Below are 19694 nucleotides of genomic sequence, written 5' to 3' on the forward strand. Positions count from 1 at the left end.
ATTCCAATAAAGAGGTGGGCCAAACTTTTTTCTAACTACATGATACATCTATGGGTACTCCCTAGCGGCTTATTTGGCTTTTTTAGCATGTCTTGATCTGAAGCGGACAGTAAGACCGCCATAATTAAATAGTGTTAAAATACGTCTGCTCTTATTCTGTATTCCTGGAGGTGAGCCATGAAAATGGTTTACTCTGAAGGGCCCAAAGATGCTGAGTCTTAGCGTCCTCTTAGACCAACAGTAAAATTGTTACGATCGAACGAATAGCGATTCGTTAGCAATTCGTAAGGGTCGAATGAGCTGTATTGAACAATGTATATGATCTTTTAAATATTCGTAATTGCGATCGGTTGGAAGTTTACAAATTCTTGAACGCATCTCTCTGAACAATAACACACCTACTGGTTTGTTGTGGAAAAAAGAGCAATTCCTTTTTGCACTTGCAAATTTATTGCCGATGAACAATAATATTTTTGTAAGCAAAAAAGATGCGAACGAAAAATTGATGATCAATCCATCGCTGACCGTGTTTACACCAGTTTCTGATTGCGCACTTTTTCTCCATCAAACGTTTTTTTCAGATGATAATCTACTCATCTAACAGGTCATTTAAAATGAAGATCAATGAGATCTGCTCACCTGTGGCTAATCTACAGCACCTCAATCTAAAATAAACTAAACACAAAAGGCATGTTCTTGCTTCTATTTCTCCTCTCACATACCAACTGTCCTATTTATCATCATCATACAGAAAACTCAACAACAGTCTTAAAATCAGACACCACAATCGGTTTGGAACCCGACTGAATAACAACCAAACGTCTTATAAGAAATCAGTCACTGACACGTTGACCCCTTTTACGTAATTGATGTTTTTGAAATACACTGCTGGGTCTAACCCAGTCATTAGGAAACATTAAACAAGTGAAATTGACTGCAGCGTACGTACAACAAAAACATTTGGGGATTACCGCATGGGTTCAGGCCACACAATACCGGCCAGTTTACTATTACAAGCAAAAAGTTAAATAAATAAGTAAAACAAACAAGTGAAGTAATTGTACGGTTTTGATGCATCGAGTTCTCCTCAGCCTGGGCCGGAGCGTCAGCGTCTTGAGATCTTATATGTTCACAGACACAAATGAGCCTTTTTTTCTGAGGCCGCTCCAATGTTCCAAAATACAGCGAAAACAAAGATCAAAGCCGGAGCGTGGCTACAGCCGTAACAAGCTTATTTTTCTCTCTGTCACATATGTTTGTGATTGATGCGCAAGTGAAGCGCCAGGCCGACATTAAAACACTTTGGCAGGTGGTACAAACGTACACAGATTCAGCAGTTTGGGTTATATCTCCTGCTTGATGAGGCCGTAGATGGCAAATAGCAGTAACCCTTAGCTGGCCGAAGATGGGGTTAAAAAAATATATAATAAAAAAAAAAAATTAAAATTAAATCACAAGCTGTGTATTTCAGGGATCCCATTATATTCCGCAGAATCCATTCCATTGTGGTATTTGACCAAATCCATACATATATGACTTAACCCCTTGACGGCCAAGCAAACTTTGGACTTGAACACAAGAATATAATTTTTTTTCTCAAAGCATTCTGGCAGTCACAACTTTTTTCTTTTTGGGTCAAAGTAGCTGTAGGAGGCCTTGCTTTAGTTGCACCGCTCCTGATCATGCGGGCAAAGTAGCAATGTCTGTCCGATCAGCATGATGAGTATGCTAGTCATGAGATGACTACTGCCTGCCGCTCAAGACAAACATACCCATAAGTAGTCGTCAAGCGTTTCAGATGGAAATCTCAAAAATATATATTTTTACACCAGAAAAAAAAAAAAACAAAAAAAAAAACAAACACAAATACAGGGCCTTTGTTATTTAACCCCTTCCCTCTTTAGCCACTTTTGACCTTCCTGACAGAGCCTCATTTTTCAAATCTGACATGTGTCACTTTATGTGGTAATAACTCCGGAATGCTTTCACCTATCCAAGCGATTCTGAGATTGTTTTCTCGTGACACATTGGACTTTATGTTACTGGCAAAATTTGCTCGATATGTTCAGTATTTAATTGTGAAAAACACCAAAAATTAGCGAAAAATTGCAAAAATTAGCATTTTTCTCAATTTAAATGTATCTGCTTGTAAGACAGGCAGTTATACCACACAAAATTGTTGCTAATTAACATCACCCATATGTCTACTTTAGATTGGCATCGTTTTTTGAACATCCTTTTATTTTTCTATGACCTCACAAGGCTTAGAACTTTAGCAGCAATTTCTCACATTTTCAAGAAAATTTCAAAAGGCTATTTTTACAGGGGCCAGTTCAGTTGTGAAGTGGTTTTGAGGGCCTTATATATTAGAAACCCCAAAAAAGTCACCCCATTTTAAAAACTTCACCCCTCAAAGTATTCAAAACAGCATTTAGAAAATGTCTTAACCCTTTACACATTTCACAGGAATTAAAGCAAAGTAGAGGTGAAATTTACAAATTTCATATTTTTCTGCAGAAATACATTTTTAATACAATTTTTTTTATAAAACAGAAGGTTTTACCAGAGAAATGCAACTCAATATTTGTTGCACAGTTTCTGCAGTTTTAGGAAATATCCCACATGTGGCCGTAGCGTGCTACTGGACTTAAGCACCGGCCTCAGAAGCAAAGGAGCACCTAGTGGATTTTGGGGCCTTATTTTTGTTAGAATAAATTTTAGGCACCATGTCAGGTTTGAAGGGCTCTTGCGGTGCCAAAACAGTCAAAATCAACCAAAAGTGACCCCATCTGGGAAACTAGACACCTCAAGGAAATTATCTAGGGGTGTAGTGAGCATTTTGACCGCACAGGTTTTTTACAGAAATTATTGGAAGTAGGCCGTGAAAATTAAAATCAACATTTCTTCAAAGAAAATGTAGGTTTAGCGATTTTTTTTCTCATTTCCACAAGGACTAAAGGAGAAAAAGCACCGCAAAATTTGTAAAGCAATTTCTCCCGAGTAAAACAATACCTCACATGTGGTAATAAACGGTTGTTTGGAGACACGGCGTGGCTGAGAAGGGAAAGAGCGCTATTTGGCTTTTGGAGTTCACATTTAGCAGGAATGGTTTGCGGAGGCCATGTCACATTTACAAAGCCCCTGAGGGGATAAAACAGTGGAAACCCCCCACAAGTGACCCCATTTTGGAAACTACACCCATTGAGGAAATTATCTAGGGGTATAGTGAGCGATTTGACACCACAGTTTTTTTGCAGAAATTATTGGAAGTAGGCCCTGAAAATAATAATCTACATTTTTTCAAAGAAAATGTAGGTTTAGCTAATTTTTTCTCATTTCCAGAAGGACTGAAGGAGAAAAAGCACCACAAAATTTGTAAAGCAATTTCTCCCGAGTAAAACAATACCCCACATGTGGTAATAAACGGCTGTTTAGACACACGGCAGGGCTTAGAAGGGAAAGAGCACTATTTGGCTTTTTGAGATCACATTTAGCAGGAATGGTTTGCGGAGGCCAGGTCACATTTGCAAAGCCCCTGAGGGGACAAAACAATGAAAACGCCCAAAAAGGGACTCCATTTAGGAAACTACACCTCTTGAGGAATGCATCTAGGGGTGTAGTGAGCATTTTGACCCCACAGATGTTTCATAGAATTTATTAGAATTAGGCAGTGAAAATAAAAACAATCCTTTTTCTTCAATAAGACGTAGCTTTAGCGCAAATTTTTTCATTTTCTCAACAAATAAAGGAAAAAAAGAACCCAACATTTGTAAAGCTATTTCTCCCGAGTACGGCAATACCCCATATGTGGTCATAAACTGCTGTTTGGGCAAACCGCAGGGCTCAGATGGGAAGGACCGCCATTTGGAGTGCAGATGTTGCTGGATTGGTTTCTGGGCACCTGTGGGCCCAAAACAGTGGAAACCCCCCAGAAGTGACCCCATTTTGGAAACTACACCCCTCAATGCATTTACCTAGGGGTGTAGTAAGCATTTTAACCCTGCAGGTGTTTTGTAGAAATTAGTGTGCGCTCAATGTTGCAGAGTGAAAATGGGATTTTTTTCCATAGATATGCCAATATGTGGTGCCCGGCTTGTGCCACCATAACAAGACAGCTCTCTAATTATTATGCGGTGTTTCCCGGTTTTAGAAACACCCTACATGGGGCACTAATCTTTTGTCTGGACATATGACAGGGCTCAGAAGTGAAGAGTACCATGCGGAGTGGAGGCCTAATTTGGCGATTTACAAAGTATTGGTTCACAACTGCAGAGGCTCAGATGTGAAATAATAAAAAGAAACCCCTGATAAGTGACCCCCACTATGGAACTGCACCCCTCAAGGCATTTATTAAGGGGTGTAGTGAGCATTTTCAACCCACAGGTCTTTTCCATAAATGAATGCGCTGTGGATGGTGCAAATTAAAAATGTATATTTTTCCCTAGATATGCCATTCAGTGGCAAATATGTCATGCCCAGCTTATGACGCTGGAGACACACACCCCAAAAATTGTTAAAAGGGTTCTCCCGGGTATGACGATGCCATATATGTTGAAGGAAACTGCTGTTTGGGGACGCTGCAGGGTTCAGGGCCGAGGGAGCACCATTTGGCTTTTGGAGAGCGGATTTTGCTTGGTACTATATTTGTTTGAGTATTGCTGGTGTTTTATAATGTGGGGGTACATGTAAGCGGGGCGGAGTATATAAGGGGCATAGTCAGGTGGTATAAAAAAAAATAATAATCCATAGATGTGTGTTACGCTGTGAAGCAATCCTTTCTGCACAGGCCGGTGTCGCACTGATAAATGGTGTCATTTCTTATCCCCCTTTTGGTCCACACTCCGCGCCTTTGTAGTTTGGGGAATTTTGCTGGGAAGTGTTGTCCTGGTATAATACGGGCACCGTCGCTTCCAGCGGATATGTTTGGGCCCTCCCCTTCCTGGTTCCCTAATTTTAGGTCCTTGATAAATCGCCTCTTGAAACTGAAGAAATGTTCCCCTCGGGCACAACTGCATATTTTTTTATTTCCTGACTTATTGGAGCCATAACTAATTTTATATTTCATAGACGTAGCGGTATGAGGGCTGGTTTGTTGCGGGACGAGCTGTAGTTATTATTGGTACCATTTTGGGGTACATGTGACTTTTTGATCACCTTTTATCCTATTTTTTGGGATGCCAGGTAAACAAAAACGCGCAATTCTGGCACAGCTTTTTTCGTTTTTTTTATACAGCGTTCACCATGCGTTATAAATTACATGTTAACTTTATTCTGCGGGTCAGTACGATTCCGGCGATACCTAATTTATAGCACTTTTTTATGTTTTACAACTTTTTGCACAATAAAATTACTTTTGTAAAAAGAATGTATTTTTTCTGTCGCCAAGTTGTGAGAACCATAACTTTTTAATTTTTTTGTCGACGGACGTGTATGAGGGCTTGTTTTTTGCGGGACGAGCTATAGTTTTTATAGGTACCATTTTTGGATACGTGCGACTTTTTGATCACTTTTTATTGTAATATTTGTAGGGCAAAGTGACCAAAAAACAGAAACTCTGGTAACGTTTTTTACGGGGTTTTTTTACGCTGTTCACCGCGTGCAATAAATAATATAATATTTTGATACCTCCGGTCGTTACGGTCGTGGCGATACTAAATACATATGGTTTATTATTATTTTTCAATAGTAAAGGACTTGATAAGAGTAAAAGGGGGATTGTGTTTTATTTGATTACTTGAAACTTTTATTGTTTTCAAACTTTTATTTTTTGCACTTTTTTTTACACTTTTTTATACTTTTTTTACACTTTTTCTCAAGTCCCACTAGGGGACTTGAAGGTCCAACGGTCAGATTTATTTTTTTCTAATACATTGCACTACCTATGTAGTGCAATGTATTAGATCTGTCAGTCATTCACTGACAGCAAGCCGTTTAGGCTTCGCCTCCCGGCGGGGCCTAAATCGGCTTCCGTAATGGCAGAGCAGGAGACCATTGTGTCTCCTGTTGCCATAACAGCAGTCGCCAGTCCCGATTGCCTGTCAGGGCTGGCGATCTGCTAGTAACCGCTACGATGCAGCAATCGCTTTCGATTGCTGCATCGAAGGGGTTAATGGCAGGGATCGGAGCTAGCTCCGGTTCCTGCCGTTACAGGTGGATGTCAGCTGTACAGTACAGCTGACCTCCACCGCTGATGACGCCGGATCAGCTCCTGACCCGGCGCCATCTTGCCGGCAGCTACGGAAGCCGATCAGGCTCCGCCGCCGGGCGGATCTTGACCGGCTTCGGTGCTAGGCAGACCGGGAGGCCAGTATTAGGCCTCCGGTTGCCATTGCAGCCACCGGAACCCCGGCAATTTCATTGCTGGGGCTCCGATGAGCTGCAAACACCTTAAGTGCAGTGATCGCGTTTGAGCGCTGCACTTAAGGGGTTAATGGCGGGGATCGAAGCTAATTTCGGTCCCCGCCGTTACAGTCGGATGTCAGCTGTAAGATACAGCTGAGATCCGGTGATGATGGCACCGGCTCAGCTTCTGAGCCGGTGCCAAACGTTTGACGTACATGTACGGCATTTTGCGGGAAGTCAATGCTTTCCATGACGTACATGTACGTCAAATGTCGGGAAGGGGTTAAAGGAAGTATCTGAAGTATCCTAAACGCTAAGAAGTGCAGATTTCCAATGTACACCCCATGTCACAATTGTGTCTCTGTGCAGCATTCACAGGGCTTGGGTTTGCAGGGGATCAGTGTAATAACACAAAATAGTCAGCACGGTTGAAAAAAAGACACATGCCCATCAAGTTCAACCAAGGAATGGGAAAAGGGAAGGGATGAAACAAAAAATTCTACACATTGACATCGGAGCTGATATTTTTTTGTTCTAGGAAATGATCTAAGCCTTTTTTAAAGCATCTACTGTCCCTGCTGTGACGGCTCCTGCGGTCGGCTATTCCATAGAGTCACAGTCTCACAGTAAAGGTTTGTCGCATCTGCAGATTGAACCTTTTTTTTCTCCAGACGGAGGGAGTGCCCCCTTCTTGATGTCTCACTCCATAAATTTTCTCCTTTAACATAGGTGCTTCGGCACGAAGAACACCACTTTCTAATTGAGGTGTCCAGGCCATGTTCTTACACCCTTGAAGTGTACACGAGGGCCAGATTCAGGTGTTGAAACCAAATTTCAGCCTCTAGGGCACAATTCTATCTAACGCTATACACTGAAGTCTATTAAACAGTAAAACGTATGCTCCCCAAGACTGTTTAGTCCCTATGAGGCAGAATATGGGGTGAGCATGTATTTCCCTCTTTGGTCTCTAGGCTTCAGACATATATAAGGTATATGAGATGCTAGGTTTAAGTTTAGGCAGAATTGATCCCAATAACCCACGTGCCTAGACTCTACAGATGCCTACATTGCTTTCTCTTCATATCTAGGAAACTTGTGAAAGTTTTTCCACTACCATCAAATTGTGTCCTAGACCTACTTTTTATCCCCGCCAAGGTAAGTACATTTTCATACCGTTTTAGCTCATGTCTATGTCAGACACAAGGTAAATTGGGTTTTAAAATAGTGTTGGATGCTGTAATTCTCAGTTTAGAAAAGATCAGTAAAAATTATGAAATGAAGGAGATTCTTGATCTACTTGATTTATTAAGTAAATATTGCACTTTACTTAGGAAATCTTTAAGCATGACAGACTGGATATGAAGAACCTAAGGAATTCTGCAATATCTTCCATGTCCCATTTACACACTCAAGCATGTTTATCATTATTTAGCCATATTTGGCACAACTCTATAATATTACCTTCTTCTTCCTCTTCGATTTTCTTTTGTCCTTTTGTTTCTGCAGGTACTTCTCCCATGGAGTTAGTTTATCTTTTCCCTCTAGTTTGTTTTTAACCATCTGTTCTGCGCTTTCCTTTAGCCCTGGGGAGAAGAGGAATCCAAATATTAATTCATCTTCGAAAAATAGCAAGGTGTTAGTTTTACAGGTAAATCATACTCTACATTGAATCCAGAACACTGCCACCTGCTGGTTAATTTCCATTACTACAGGGACCAAATCTGTAGCAGGAATTTCACATCTAGTCCCATAACTATGTGTATAATAATGCCAATTTGTCGGTAATCATTCCAGTGAAAGATTGTGACTTCTTGATTTATTATTGTAATCTAAAATATTATATGGATCATTTACTCCATCTGGTAATTTAATAGAAACAATAATAGTCGCTGTGACATAAATCAGACAGCCTTTTTTTGTTGTCTGGATTGCAATGCCATCTTAAAAATAGTCTTTGAAGACGCATATAATAATATATTTAATTACAAGATCTTTTGTAAAGCCTCATTTAGAATCAGGCCTGGAAATATGCAGAATTAAGTAAAGAAAAATAAATTATACTGTGATTACCTGAAGTCAGAGGTGCTGGCCAGAGCCAAACGCTAGATATAGTGTAAATGAACCCCATCTTCTAATTTGCGTCTAGATCCTTTAGTAACGGCAATGTAATCGGTCTGGCAAGAAAGCGAATACTGCCAATGTACCGAGGACCACCATGGAATATGAATTGCCTCTAAAAAAGGGTTTCCGAAAGCGAAACTGGCTAAATCTCATCAACACCACAACACGGGGGTCATATCTGTGCATTAGGAAATGTCATTTATGCATCCAACACGCAAAATACTGTCAGATTGCTTCAAATATTAAATTAGAGATTTGTCAGAAATATCTGCAAAACGCCAAACGGGTTCAGGGTCTCATATAGTCCAAACGGTCATTTTCATTTTGGACTTTAATTTTACGCATCCCTGCTGCGGTGATGTGATGGTGTTTGGTGTCATGTCCCTTACATAAATCAATACAGGTATAGACGATGAGAATTCTCAGTAATATTGCTTAAATCCTTCAAGAAGTTTTCCAGAAAATGACGATCTATAGCCATAAAATGAGAATAAAATGTTTTCTTACACCAGTGCCGGCAATCCCTGTCGCTGGTTGTTTAATCCTGTATGCGATGACACGTCTTCCATTCCTACAACACGTGACCTGACTGCGGCAACCATTCGCTGAAGTGTATTAAAAAGCTTTGGATTTTCTCCTTTTGCTGCCCAAGACCTTAATTAAAATTTTCACAGAAAACCTCAGTAAATGGGTTATCCGGGAAGTGAATTTTTTTTTTTTAGTACGGCCTGCAAATGAAATAAACCAAAAAAGAAATACTTACCTATCCTTGTCCCGGCGATCCAGCATCACTCCCGGCAGCTGTTTACAAGCACGTAGCATGTGACCGCCACAGCCAATCAGAGGGCTCAGCGGCCATGTGTGTTATTTCTGGCATTATGTCAGACATATGATTCATCACCACAGAGCCTTGTGGAGTCCTTTGATTGGCTGCAGCGGTCACATGCTATGTGCATATAACCAACCACCGGGAGTGTCGCCGGAGCCTAAGCGCTGGATCGCCGGGGGCAAGGATAGGTAAGTATTGCTTTTTTGGTTTACTTAATTTGCAGCCCCTTCTAAAAACAAAAAACACTTACAAAATAACCCTTTTAACGACATCTGACTGGAAAACAGCACCAAATATATTTCTAAGATAAAATATGCTGTTGCTTTGAATCTTCTGATGCTGATATTAAGAGATTTAAGATTTTGTTTTTACAGTTCTGAACCAGAAAGTTACGCATTATTGGATGCCGGATTAAACAGAATTTGACTCTACTGGAGCAGTTTTCCTCTGTTTCGCCATACGTTAGGTTCTTAAAATATTGGTGTTTTCTTCCACTGATAAAGTCCAACCTATATACAGCTGTATAGGTTCCTATTAAACGGAATTAGCTCTGCTCAGAACTATATACATTTATAGGAAGAATTTACTAGAATGTCATTCTGGAGAATGAGGATACAGCACGTCAAATAAAAGTGCAGTAAAGACGACGTGTGTCTCACCCAATCTTTATCCATCAGCAGATGGGTGACATGTCAAGCGCAGTCATTTCTTTATATAAAATGGATCTTAGGCTGCGTTCACATCTGCGTCAGGGCTCCGTTCTGACATTCCATAGGAACGGAGCCCTGACTGACTCAAAGGGAAACCAGAGGTTTCCGTTTCCATCACCATTGATTTCAATGGTGACGGATCCGGTGCAAATGGTTTCCGTTTGTCTCTGTTGTGCAAGGGTTCCGTCATTTTGACGGAATCATTAGCGTAGTCGACTGTGGTATTCATTCCGTCAAAATGACGGAACCCATGTGCAACGGAGACAAACGGAAACCATTGGACCGGATCTGTCACCACTGAAATGGTGATGGAAACGGAAACCTCTGGTTTTCGTTTGTGTCAGTGAGGGCTCCGTTCTGACGGAAAATTTCAATGGAACGTCAGAACGGAGCCCTGACACAGATGTGAACGCAGCCTTAATGTTCTCGGCGTATGTAAAGAGAACAATTTCGGACTTATTTGTTGAGTCTTATCATATTACTTGAATTTTTCATTTCACATTTAGCAGCAATGCATAGTGACAGATCAAAGTGCTCCAGAGGACCTTTCATCCCCCACTGGGAGGTATAATTACCAGACCATGACTTATAAATCCCCGTCCTTTTATCAGCTATGTGCACTAGGAAAAAAGTGATTAACTTAGCATTTCCTGCATCATCAGTGGTGGAGAAAAGTTTGATGGCAGGCAGGCAGGCAGGCAAGCACTGCTACAAAACATTAGGACCAGTGATATCCATACAATAGAGAGAAGTGAAAACTGTACATGTCATGTCCAAACACAACAACTACATTCATCTGATGGAACGGACATCAAATACCTCCATATTTATTCTGCAATATCTTCCAGACATTTTCATGTCATTTACCTTTCACTCTAGAGACTGAAGTGTCCGGGAATGCTAAGAAAAACAGAGCTCTAAAGATAAAAGAAAGCCTGTCTGCAACTTCAAAGCAAAGTAAAATAAACTTGCTTTGAACCTTCAAGGATGGCCTTGATAAAGGACGTGAAGCTGGCCACACAAGGGCTGATGCCGGCATTAAACAAGAGGAAAATGTCTCTTGAATGCTCACTCCGCTTGTAAATTGCTCTACATTACATCTACTGTTCTGGTTACATTATTAGTTCTCTCATTGTACAAAAATATTGGAAAAAAACCTGAAAACTCAGTTATGAGAAGACGACCTCCAAACCAATCCCTCCTGCGCCAAGCCGCCTTCTCCACAGTTCCAGCATTAGGAAACAGGGTGGTCTAAACTGGGTGCTAAAACCACAGCCCCAAGAGGTTGTTCTAGGCTTAATCAAATACTCACTCCGGGTCTGATCGGAGTATTTCATGGCACTTCTGTTCATTAACTAATGATTCTACATAGGCCAAACCAGTATCTAGGCTATAAGAAAAAACGGAAATCGTAATCTACAATGAAAACAGCTTTTAAGCTTGATCACCCTTTCATTTTAATGGGGTTGCCATTTTAACCCCTCAAAGACCAAGCCATAAAAAAAAATAAAAAATGAATTTGAGCAATTTTTTTGTCAATATTTTTTTTTCTAGCTCATAAAGAGACTTTCATTTTACACAGGCACCTGTTAGGGCAGCCATGGTATTTTACAACAGACAGCCCTGGGGACCTTTATCTGGTTCCAGGTGGACTCCATAGTGATGCCAGCTCCGGCGATCATGTCCCTCCCTTGTACAGGTTTGATCATGGCATTGAACCGGTTAACTGGGAGTGCGGTTGTGTATTGCGGCCATCCTCCCGCTGGTGATTAAATGCCTTGACTGTCTAAGGCCCTTGGCATACTATTATGTCACAGTGTGTTAAGGGGTTAAATTAAGCCGGGCAAGCGATAAGCTAATTGCTGTGGCTCTGTCTCCTTAAACCCTCGGCAATCAGAAGCTGTAACTGGCCATACAACACCCCTGACGCAGCCATGGCAGGACAAATGTAGTATTAAACGCTGGCTATTCAATGGAACGGACGACCATGTAATATATAGATGAGAGGGGTCAGCAAGAGATGCTCTTTATTTCCGACCTTGGCTAATAGAAGAGTCCCACTCGGGAACCCCCTTCTATGATGCCCATTTGCCCTAATACGGGGTGAGATAACCCTTTTAATTATGGTTTTAAATGTTAGTCTTTAAATAAACACAGGAAGCACTTGAATACAGTTGTAGTCTTCAGAAGTGATCAAACACTAGTTCAACAGACAGCCGCTCCTTTCAAACCCCTCATACACACGCACGCTCGGGTGAGTGCGCACGTGTTCTCAATAAGGAAAATGGAGCTACACACCGCGGGCAGAAGCTTATCCCCTAACAAACAAAGAATCGGACATGTTGAACTACAACAGCGCGATCCTTCTCTCCTCCGACTTCTGCTGTCGGATTAGTCAGGACACTGCCATACACATTGGATTCGTCGGCCGGTCCCGCCGAAAACCTGTATAATTTATAGGGCCACTTTAAGAGCTTTTATACAAGTAAAGATAAGTTTGTAATAACCAGCGCCGAAAAAGCGGAGTTGTTAACGTTCGAAAGACACGCATTTACATGTAACAATATTAGTAACGGATTTGACGGTGAAAATTTCTGCAGCATTTCCGCTTGAACTAGCAGACAATTCGCTGTGGAAAAAAACGCATAATTTCCTGCGTTTTTTACTGCACAAAATAGTGTGGATTTTGCGGCGTTTTTTTCAAGCCTGTGTAATGATGACATCTCTGAAAAACTGAGAAATTCAGCCCACTTTCCACAGCAGGAATGGACATGTTGCGGAACTAAAAATACACATCACAGGTGAATTTCTGGACTAAAATTTTCACACCAACTTTGCTGTTACCGTATTCTGCGGTGTATTTTCAGATGGAAAATATGCAGCAATTCCGTTACATGTCTACACCTTCAGTCTCCGCTGATAACAACTAGCAGAAGCCCGTTTCACCGAAGGGGGTGTAGCGCAGACAAACAATAACTTTAATGTCACCATAAAAGATTTGATCAATGACAAATGAACGATTTCTCGCTTGACATTATAATTTTTTACATGATTATCATCCCCGTGTAACAGGCGTTTTAAACTGGTCTTTTCTGACTATAGAACGTTTTGTTTGAATCTAGTCGAGCCTAAAATAAAACCAGATATTCAGAAAGGTCTTCTTGCTGGAGACCAATGTAACTCAGACCCTGTAAAAAAACAAAAGTCTAAATGTTTTCCATTCATGTTTTCCTGAGCTGGATGTCGCCTTCCTCTAGATTTTATACTAAATGTTTCCTTTATAAGCCTCTCCCAACAACAACTGGTTCATATTTATTCTTCAGATGACTGGGAATTAGAGAAAAGAAAGCCTGTAACTATTAGATTGGTCATATATTATAAAAGAAAACAAGTAGATTTTCCATCCTGAAAGATAATGTATTATAGTAGGGGAAGAAAGAAATGACTGTGCACACCAAAGTTCATTGAAAAGAAAAACCACAGGCGTCCACTGAAAACACATACCGTACCTTGTAATACTTAACGAGGACCTGTCATATAACTTGAACTGATTTAATGACCTAAATAACGACGATTCCAGCACAGATTTTTCTCCTTCCTGGACTCCCCCGTTCCAGAGATATGGCCCACTGCTGGGTTGGCTCCCTATATGCTAATTTGCTGTAGTTAGCTAACGGGGTGGAGCTAGCTACCATGCCTCTGATGTTGACCAATTAGCGAGGGGCAGCTTGAGGGTAGTGCAAGCCCTGTTGGCTAACTACAGTAAATTAGCATATAGGCAGACAACACAACAGTGGGCCATATCTCTGGAACGGGGGAGTCCAGGAAAAAACAAAAACAAAAAAAAACTTGTTCAACTTATATGACCTAGTGACCAGTCCTCTTTAAGTTGCTCATACACATCAAATGACAGTCGACAGAGAGCACTGATTTTGCCAACTGACTATCTGATATATATGGGGGTGTCCTGACTTTCCCTGAACAGCAGATGTCAGGGGAAAGAAGGATCAGGCATGTTGGACTTCACTTTGACTTGATTAGAACTGAGCTTAGAAGATCGCTCAGGACCACACAGGAGGTGCTACAGACCTGAGTCGTCAAACCCGTTCACGGATGAATTCGCCTGACAGCTGCGTTCTGCAGCTTCTATGTATTGTGATACATAGAAGCTGCAGAAGTGAAACCGTGCACGTTTTTTTTTATAAAAGTAAATTACAGAAGTTATTTTTAATACAAAATAAAATTAATTTAATTTAAAATATATATATATATATATATATATATATATATATATATATATATATATATAAAAATAAAAGATACCAAAAGGTGTCCATAACCTTTAAACTAGCATCAACAGAATTTAACAGGTGACAGATTATCCAACATTCTGGATTATCAGAGACAGACAATTAAAATAAAAAATATACTTCAAAGGGAAGGAAATCTCCTCCAAGACATGCTAACTGAGATAGCACAAAATGAAGTAATCCTAAAATAGGCTACAATCACTAGATTTAAAAAAAAAATCAAAAAAAATCTGAGGAGTCTTCTAATTAGTTCTCGCTCTTGTGAGGTTTCGGTTGTCGTGGTGTACTGTGCGGTATACTATATATTATACTAAATAATGATCTGTACTCACTCCTAGAGCCAGCCGTGCACGTGACAAGAACTTCTTCCCATCTTTATTACTAAAAGGTGATAGTGACTCTCAGTGGTGATTCGCTGCATTACCACAGATTACTCCGAGGAATGTTGTAGAAAGAAATAAACGACTTACCCGGCACCCATTTTACTTCCATTTCTATATCCTTTTCCTGCTGCTTCTTCTCTTTGTCCTGGATACTTTTAAGCAGCTGTCTGTAGCGATCTATTTGTTCGTCATCATCTTTGGAGCCTTTTTTAGACTTTGTATCTTCAATCTTTGCAGGCACTTCAGTTTCTAAAAGGAAAATAAAAAGAAATTATTAGAATTATCTACTGAATTTTATTATTGAAGGAAAACTCCATCCTATTAGACATTTGGACCGATTTTCTTCACCAGTCACACCCAAAAGGTCAAAGAAAAAATTGTTCCCGCAAAAAGACAAGTTCACACATGGCTACAGCGATGAAAAAAATACAAAAATTGATATTATACTTTTTTCCATTGATGTAGCTTTATGAGGGCTTGTTATTTGCGGGAGGAGTTGTGTTTTTCAATGGCACCATTTCGGGGTGCATAGAGTTTATTGATTAGCTTTTATTAACTTTTTTTGGGAAGGGAATAGAAAAACCCCAGCAATCATGATTTACATTTTTTTTTCTCAGGGTTTACTGTGCGGTAAAAAACAACATCTTAACTTTATTCTACAGGTTGGTACAAATTTAGCGATACCAAACATGTATAGTTTTTTTAAAAGTTCTAGCACTTTTGAGCAATAAATCATGTTTTATTGGAAAAAGTCCTTTTCATGTTGCTGCTTTCCGAGAGCCATAACTTTTTTATTTTTCTGTTGCTTTAATCGTATGATGGATTGTTTCCTGCGGGAGGAGTTGTAGTTTTTATTTGTACCATTTTGGGGTACATAAAATGTATTGCTTAGCTTTTTTACATTTTTTAAGGGGGAAAAATGCAACAAAAACCCCCCAAAAAACAACAGTTCCACCATTGTTTTTTGTGGGATCTATTAATGCCACGTGCCGTATAACTAACAATTTATCTTTGTTCTTCATGTAGTTACGATTGCAGCAGTACCTAAAATGAATTGTTTTTTTTTTTTGTAAGGGGAACGAATAAAAGTAAGAAATAGTAAAAGTAAAAAATAATAATTTTTTATGAAAAAGGGGTTTCACAAATGTATTTATTTATTTTTGGTGGTGGGGGTGTGGATTTTTATTTAAACTTCACGAAACTCCATTTTAGATTTTTGGGGGGGGGGGGGGGGGTTTTGTCCCATCATGGCACTTGAAGCAGCACTCCTTTGATCACTTGTATTATTCTTTGTATGCCAAAACATTATTTCCTGTCAGTGTATCACTCTGCCTTGGCCTAATAGGCAGATTCCAATGGCAAACTTTGTTAGGCCCCCGGCTGACATAGTACTCATTGGCACCCGACGATTAAGTCACGAAACACTGATGGGCTGACAGAGGGAGCCCACTCCCTCTGTCAAACACCAAAGATGCCATGGTCACTGTTGACAACAGCATATAAGGTGTTAAACCGCTAGGATTAGAGTGATCTCCGATCTCAACAATTGCGACAAGAGCCCGGCTGTGTGTAACAGTCGCGCTCCTGCCTCTGATTTTGTGGGTACAGTGGCAGTACCCACGAGATCCCAGTGACATATATATCCATCATGATGCAGGAACTAGCACCCGCTCATCACAGATATATCCGTCATCTATCGTCAAGGGATTAAAATATGCTAAAGAGGACCGGTCACCTCTCCTGACATGTGTTTTAGTAAATAATTGTATTCCCCATGAAATAACAATTTGGGAGCATACTTTCTTAGAACTCTGCGTTGTGCCGTTCCGGTTATTCCTCCCAGAAATTTATGAATAAATGGGCGTTACTAGTTGGGGGTATTTCACTAAACAGACAGCCAGGTCCAATCAGTGGTGACAGAGGAAGACACACCCCTTTGACAAGGGGAATTGTAACACCAAGTTGTGAATTTATTCCTAAAATTCTAGGAGGAATAACAGAGGAACAGCACAATGCAGTGTGCGAAGTAAATTGTTATTTTAAAATACAAGTATTTACTAAAATAGAGATGTCAGGAGAAGTGACAGGTCTGCTTAAATAATGTGAAAACTATTTTTCATCATCTTACTTTCGTGTGGAGATAGGATTTCATGAAGTTATGGGCCCAAAGCTTGAGGCTACACTACGGAGAGATTACTGATGACATTTCCTACTAAGATAAGTGCGGTGTTGTGATGGACAGCTAGGATGTAAATATTGTTGCATTTGGCGATTTAGACCCACAAAAGGCCTCCATAATAAAACTGCGGCTGACAAATCAGAGGAGGAAATGTTATAAGAATCTATCAATGGTGTAACCTTAAACTTCGAGCAATCATATATATTTTAGATTTTGTTTAAGTAGGTCTCCTTTAACATACGTGCACACCGACTGGATAAACATACCTTGTGCGATCTCCTCCTCCTCCTCTTCTTCTTCACTAGAGGACGCTAAATATGCTTGAAAATCCATGTCAAGAATTTCGTTTTTTTTGAAAGGTCTATTTAAACTTGTGACTCGCTCCTGATCCGTTTCATCCCAAGTCAGCTCAACCTAAAAACGAATGATGAATTCTTAGACTGAAACAAAAATCTGCACTAATATATATATATATATATATATATAGTTTTTGGGTGAGTCTATCTCCATTTTATCACTCGTGGTACACATATTATGTACTGTATAAAGGTCTATTCTAACTACACCGGTAGGTTAGGTATCAGCACCAGAGATTAAAGCTCAGGGAATATTGCACCGGTGAATACAAAAAGTCTTATCCTAAAAACAGCTACGTATATACATACACATGTATGTATGTATGTATATGTATGTATGCATGTATGTATGTATGTATGTATGTATATGCAAGCCTTGAATCTAGTAAATTGTAAGTTTGAGGAGCAGACATACCTTAGAAGTTACGACGCCTGCTGATGTGAAGTATTTTGGTTTATAAGCGGAGAGGTCCACATCTACAGCAGCATCTTTTGGATCATCACCAAACTGCACATCATCTGGGACAAACCTGGAGGGTGAAATAGACAGAAGCCCAAATAAAAACCTACTTTCTGTCAATATTTCTCTATCATGTACAGAGCATTTAAAGAAAGCACAGAGGTTGCTGAAATTATAAATTGAAGGGAAATTGGTTTTGTGCAGACATTAAGCCAGCCTGTAAGATTTCAGCTCTGAAGCCTGCAGAAATGTAACAGCAGCTCTGGACAAAGCCAAAGGCGGTAATACAAATTTAGTACAGGATAAGTAATGCGTTTAGAAAGAAGCTTAATTCATTGCATACAACAACTGGTGTTCAAAGTGAACTAAAGTCATACATCGTCATGTGAACGAGCCCTACAAAAACACTCATTGCATCTTCTATCCTTCTATCATTCACCACAGATAGTTGCAGTTGCACGGAGTGCTCCTTAACAAATGAGGTCTATAAAATAGTAAGTTTAAAGAGGCTCTGTCACAAGATTTTGCAACCCCTATCTGCTATTGCAGCAGATAGGCGCTGCAATGTAGATTACAGTAACGTTTTTATTTTTAAAAAACGAGCATTTTTGGCCAAGTTATGACCATTTTTGTATTTATGCAAATGAGGCTTGCAAAAGTCCAAGTGGGCGTGTTTAAAGTAAAAGTCCAACTGGGCGTGTATTATGTGCGTACGTCGACTTACCTGCAAACGCCGATGCTGCTGCAGAATCAACTGTAGCCTCTGGTGCCGATGTGTCCTCGCTCGTCCGACACGATGCAGGACCTGTGAGTGACGTCACAGCGTGATCTCTCGAGAACACGCTGTGTGTCTGCACTGCCAGAAGCTGGGCGTTCTGAAGAGAAGTGGATGATACTTCTCGTCAGAACGCCCAGCTAGTAAAAGTAGTAAAAACGCCCCGATGTACACACATAATACACGCCCAGTTGGACTTTTACTTTTCAACACGCCCACTTGTACTTTTGCAAGCCTCATTTGCATAAATACGAAAATGGTCATAACTTGGCCAAAAATGCTCGTTTTTTAAAAATAAAAACGTTACTGTAATCTACATTGCAGCGCCGATCTGCTGCAATAGCAGATAGGGGTTGCAAAATCTGGTGACAGAGCCTCTTTAATGAGTAAGACCTTCATTCTCACTACATTTTACCTCAGATCCACAAATGAACAGCTACTTTCGAACTCCATGCCATCACATTCCTCGTAGATCTTATTGGCTGTCTCTGGGGTGTCACACTCTATCACTGCGTAGTAGTACTTCAGACGTCTAAACTGGTATTCACGTAACTTCTCTTTGTCAATTCTAAGGATCAGAAACATCACAGAAAAACCCTCAATCTTATTGCATTTGTATAAAATTGCTATGTATAAGTGTGATAATGTGCTGGGATAACATTGTGTGCATATACACAAACACCTGATAAGATAATGACCTGCTGGACATGCAGCACTGGTCTCTGTTTCCTCTAGAGGTTGTAAAAGGCAGTGCAGCCCCAGTGGGAGTTGGAGACATTCAGAGCGGAGTTTTCCGCAGTGGAGTTCTCCTTTATTGGTTGCTACCCATGAAAATCATACATTATGTTCTACAGAACCCATGAAATGTGGTTTGTTGCTTCGGGTTTATAACATCCACTTTACTTCATTACAAATAAAGTCACGCACCATAATTTCCCTTCCCTGTAGGAATGATCAAACTTTAGTAATTGTATTATTGAAGCAGTGAAACAGAAAAATATGTATCATGTACACGTATATAGCAATGGGCAGCAAGGAATATTTAACAGAGTGCTAAACAAAAATGGGCTGTATTTTCAGAACATTTCTGCTACAGATCTCTATAAATGCGGGAATCTACAAGGGGACGTGCACACAGCGTTTTTTGCCAAGCAGAAAAAAGTTGCCTCAAAATAGCATCAATATTTTTTTTAAATCAAACCAATTTTATTGATACGAACACATAAAAG

The 19694-nt window shown here is 40.1% G+C and overlaps 1 protein-coding gene across 2 annotated transcripts in view; it reads right to left on the minus strand.

Moving 5' to 3' along the window:
* The window catches only part of ESF1 (ESF1 nucleolar pre-rRNA processing protein), a 54858-nt gene that overhangs the window by 10881 nt on the left and 24283 nt on the right, over positions 1-19694 (minus strand). For both annotated transcript variants that reach the window (XM_075863088.1, XM_075863089.1), the window contains exons 6-10: positions 18881-19033; positions 17646-17760; positions 17141-17288; positions 14783-14944; positions 7804-7925 (exon numbers count right to left, since the gene is read on the minus strand). In XM_075863088.1, the coding sequence (XP_075719203.1) occupies positions 7804-7925; positions 14783-14944; positions 17141-17288; positions 17646-17760; positions 18881-19033 (700 nt within the window). The remainder of the gene's footprint in view (positions 1-7803; positions 7926-14782; positions 14945-17140; positions 17289-17645; positions 17761-18880; positions 19034-19694) is intronic.

Source organism: Rhinoderma darwinii, chromosome 4 (assembly GCF_050947455.1).
Source record: "Rhinoderma darwinii isolate aRhiDar2 chromosome 4, aRhiDar2.hap1, whole genome shotgun sequence".
NCBI classification, from domain to species: Eukaryota; Metazoa; Chordata; class Amphibia; order Anura; family Rhinodermatidae; genus Rhinoderma; species Rhinoderma darwinii.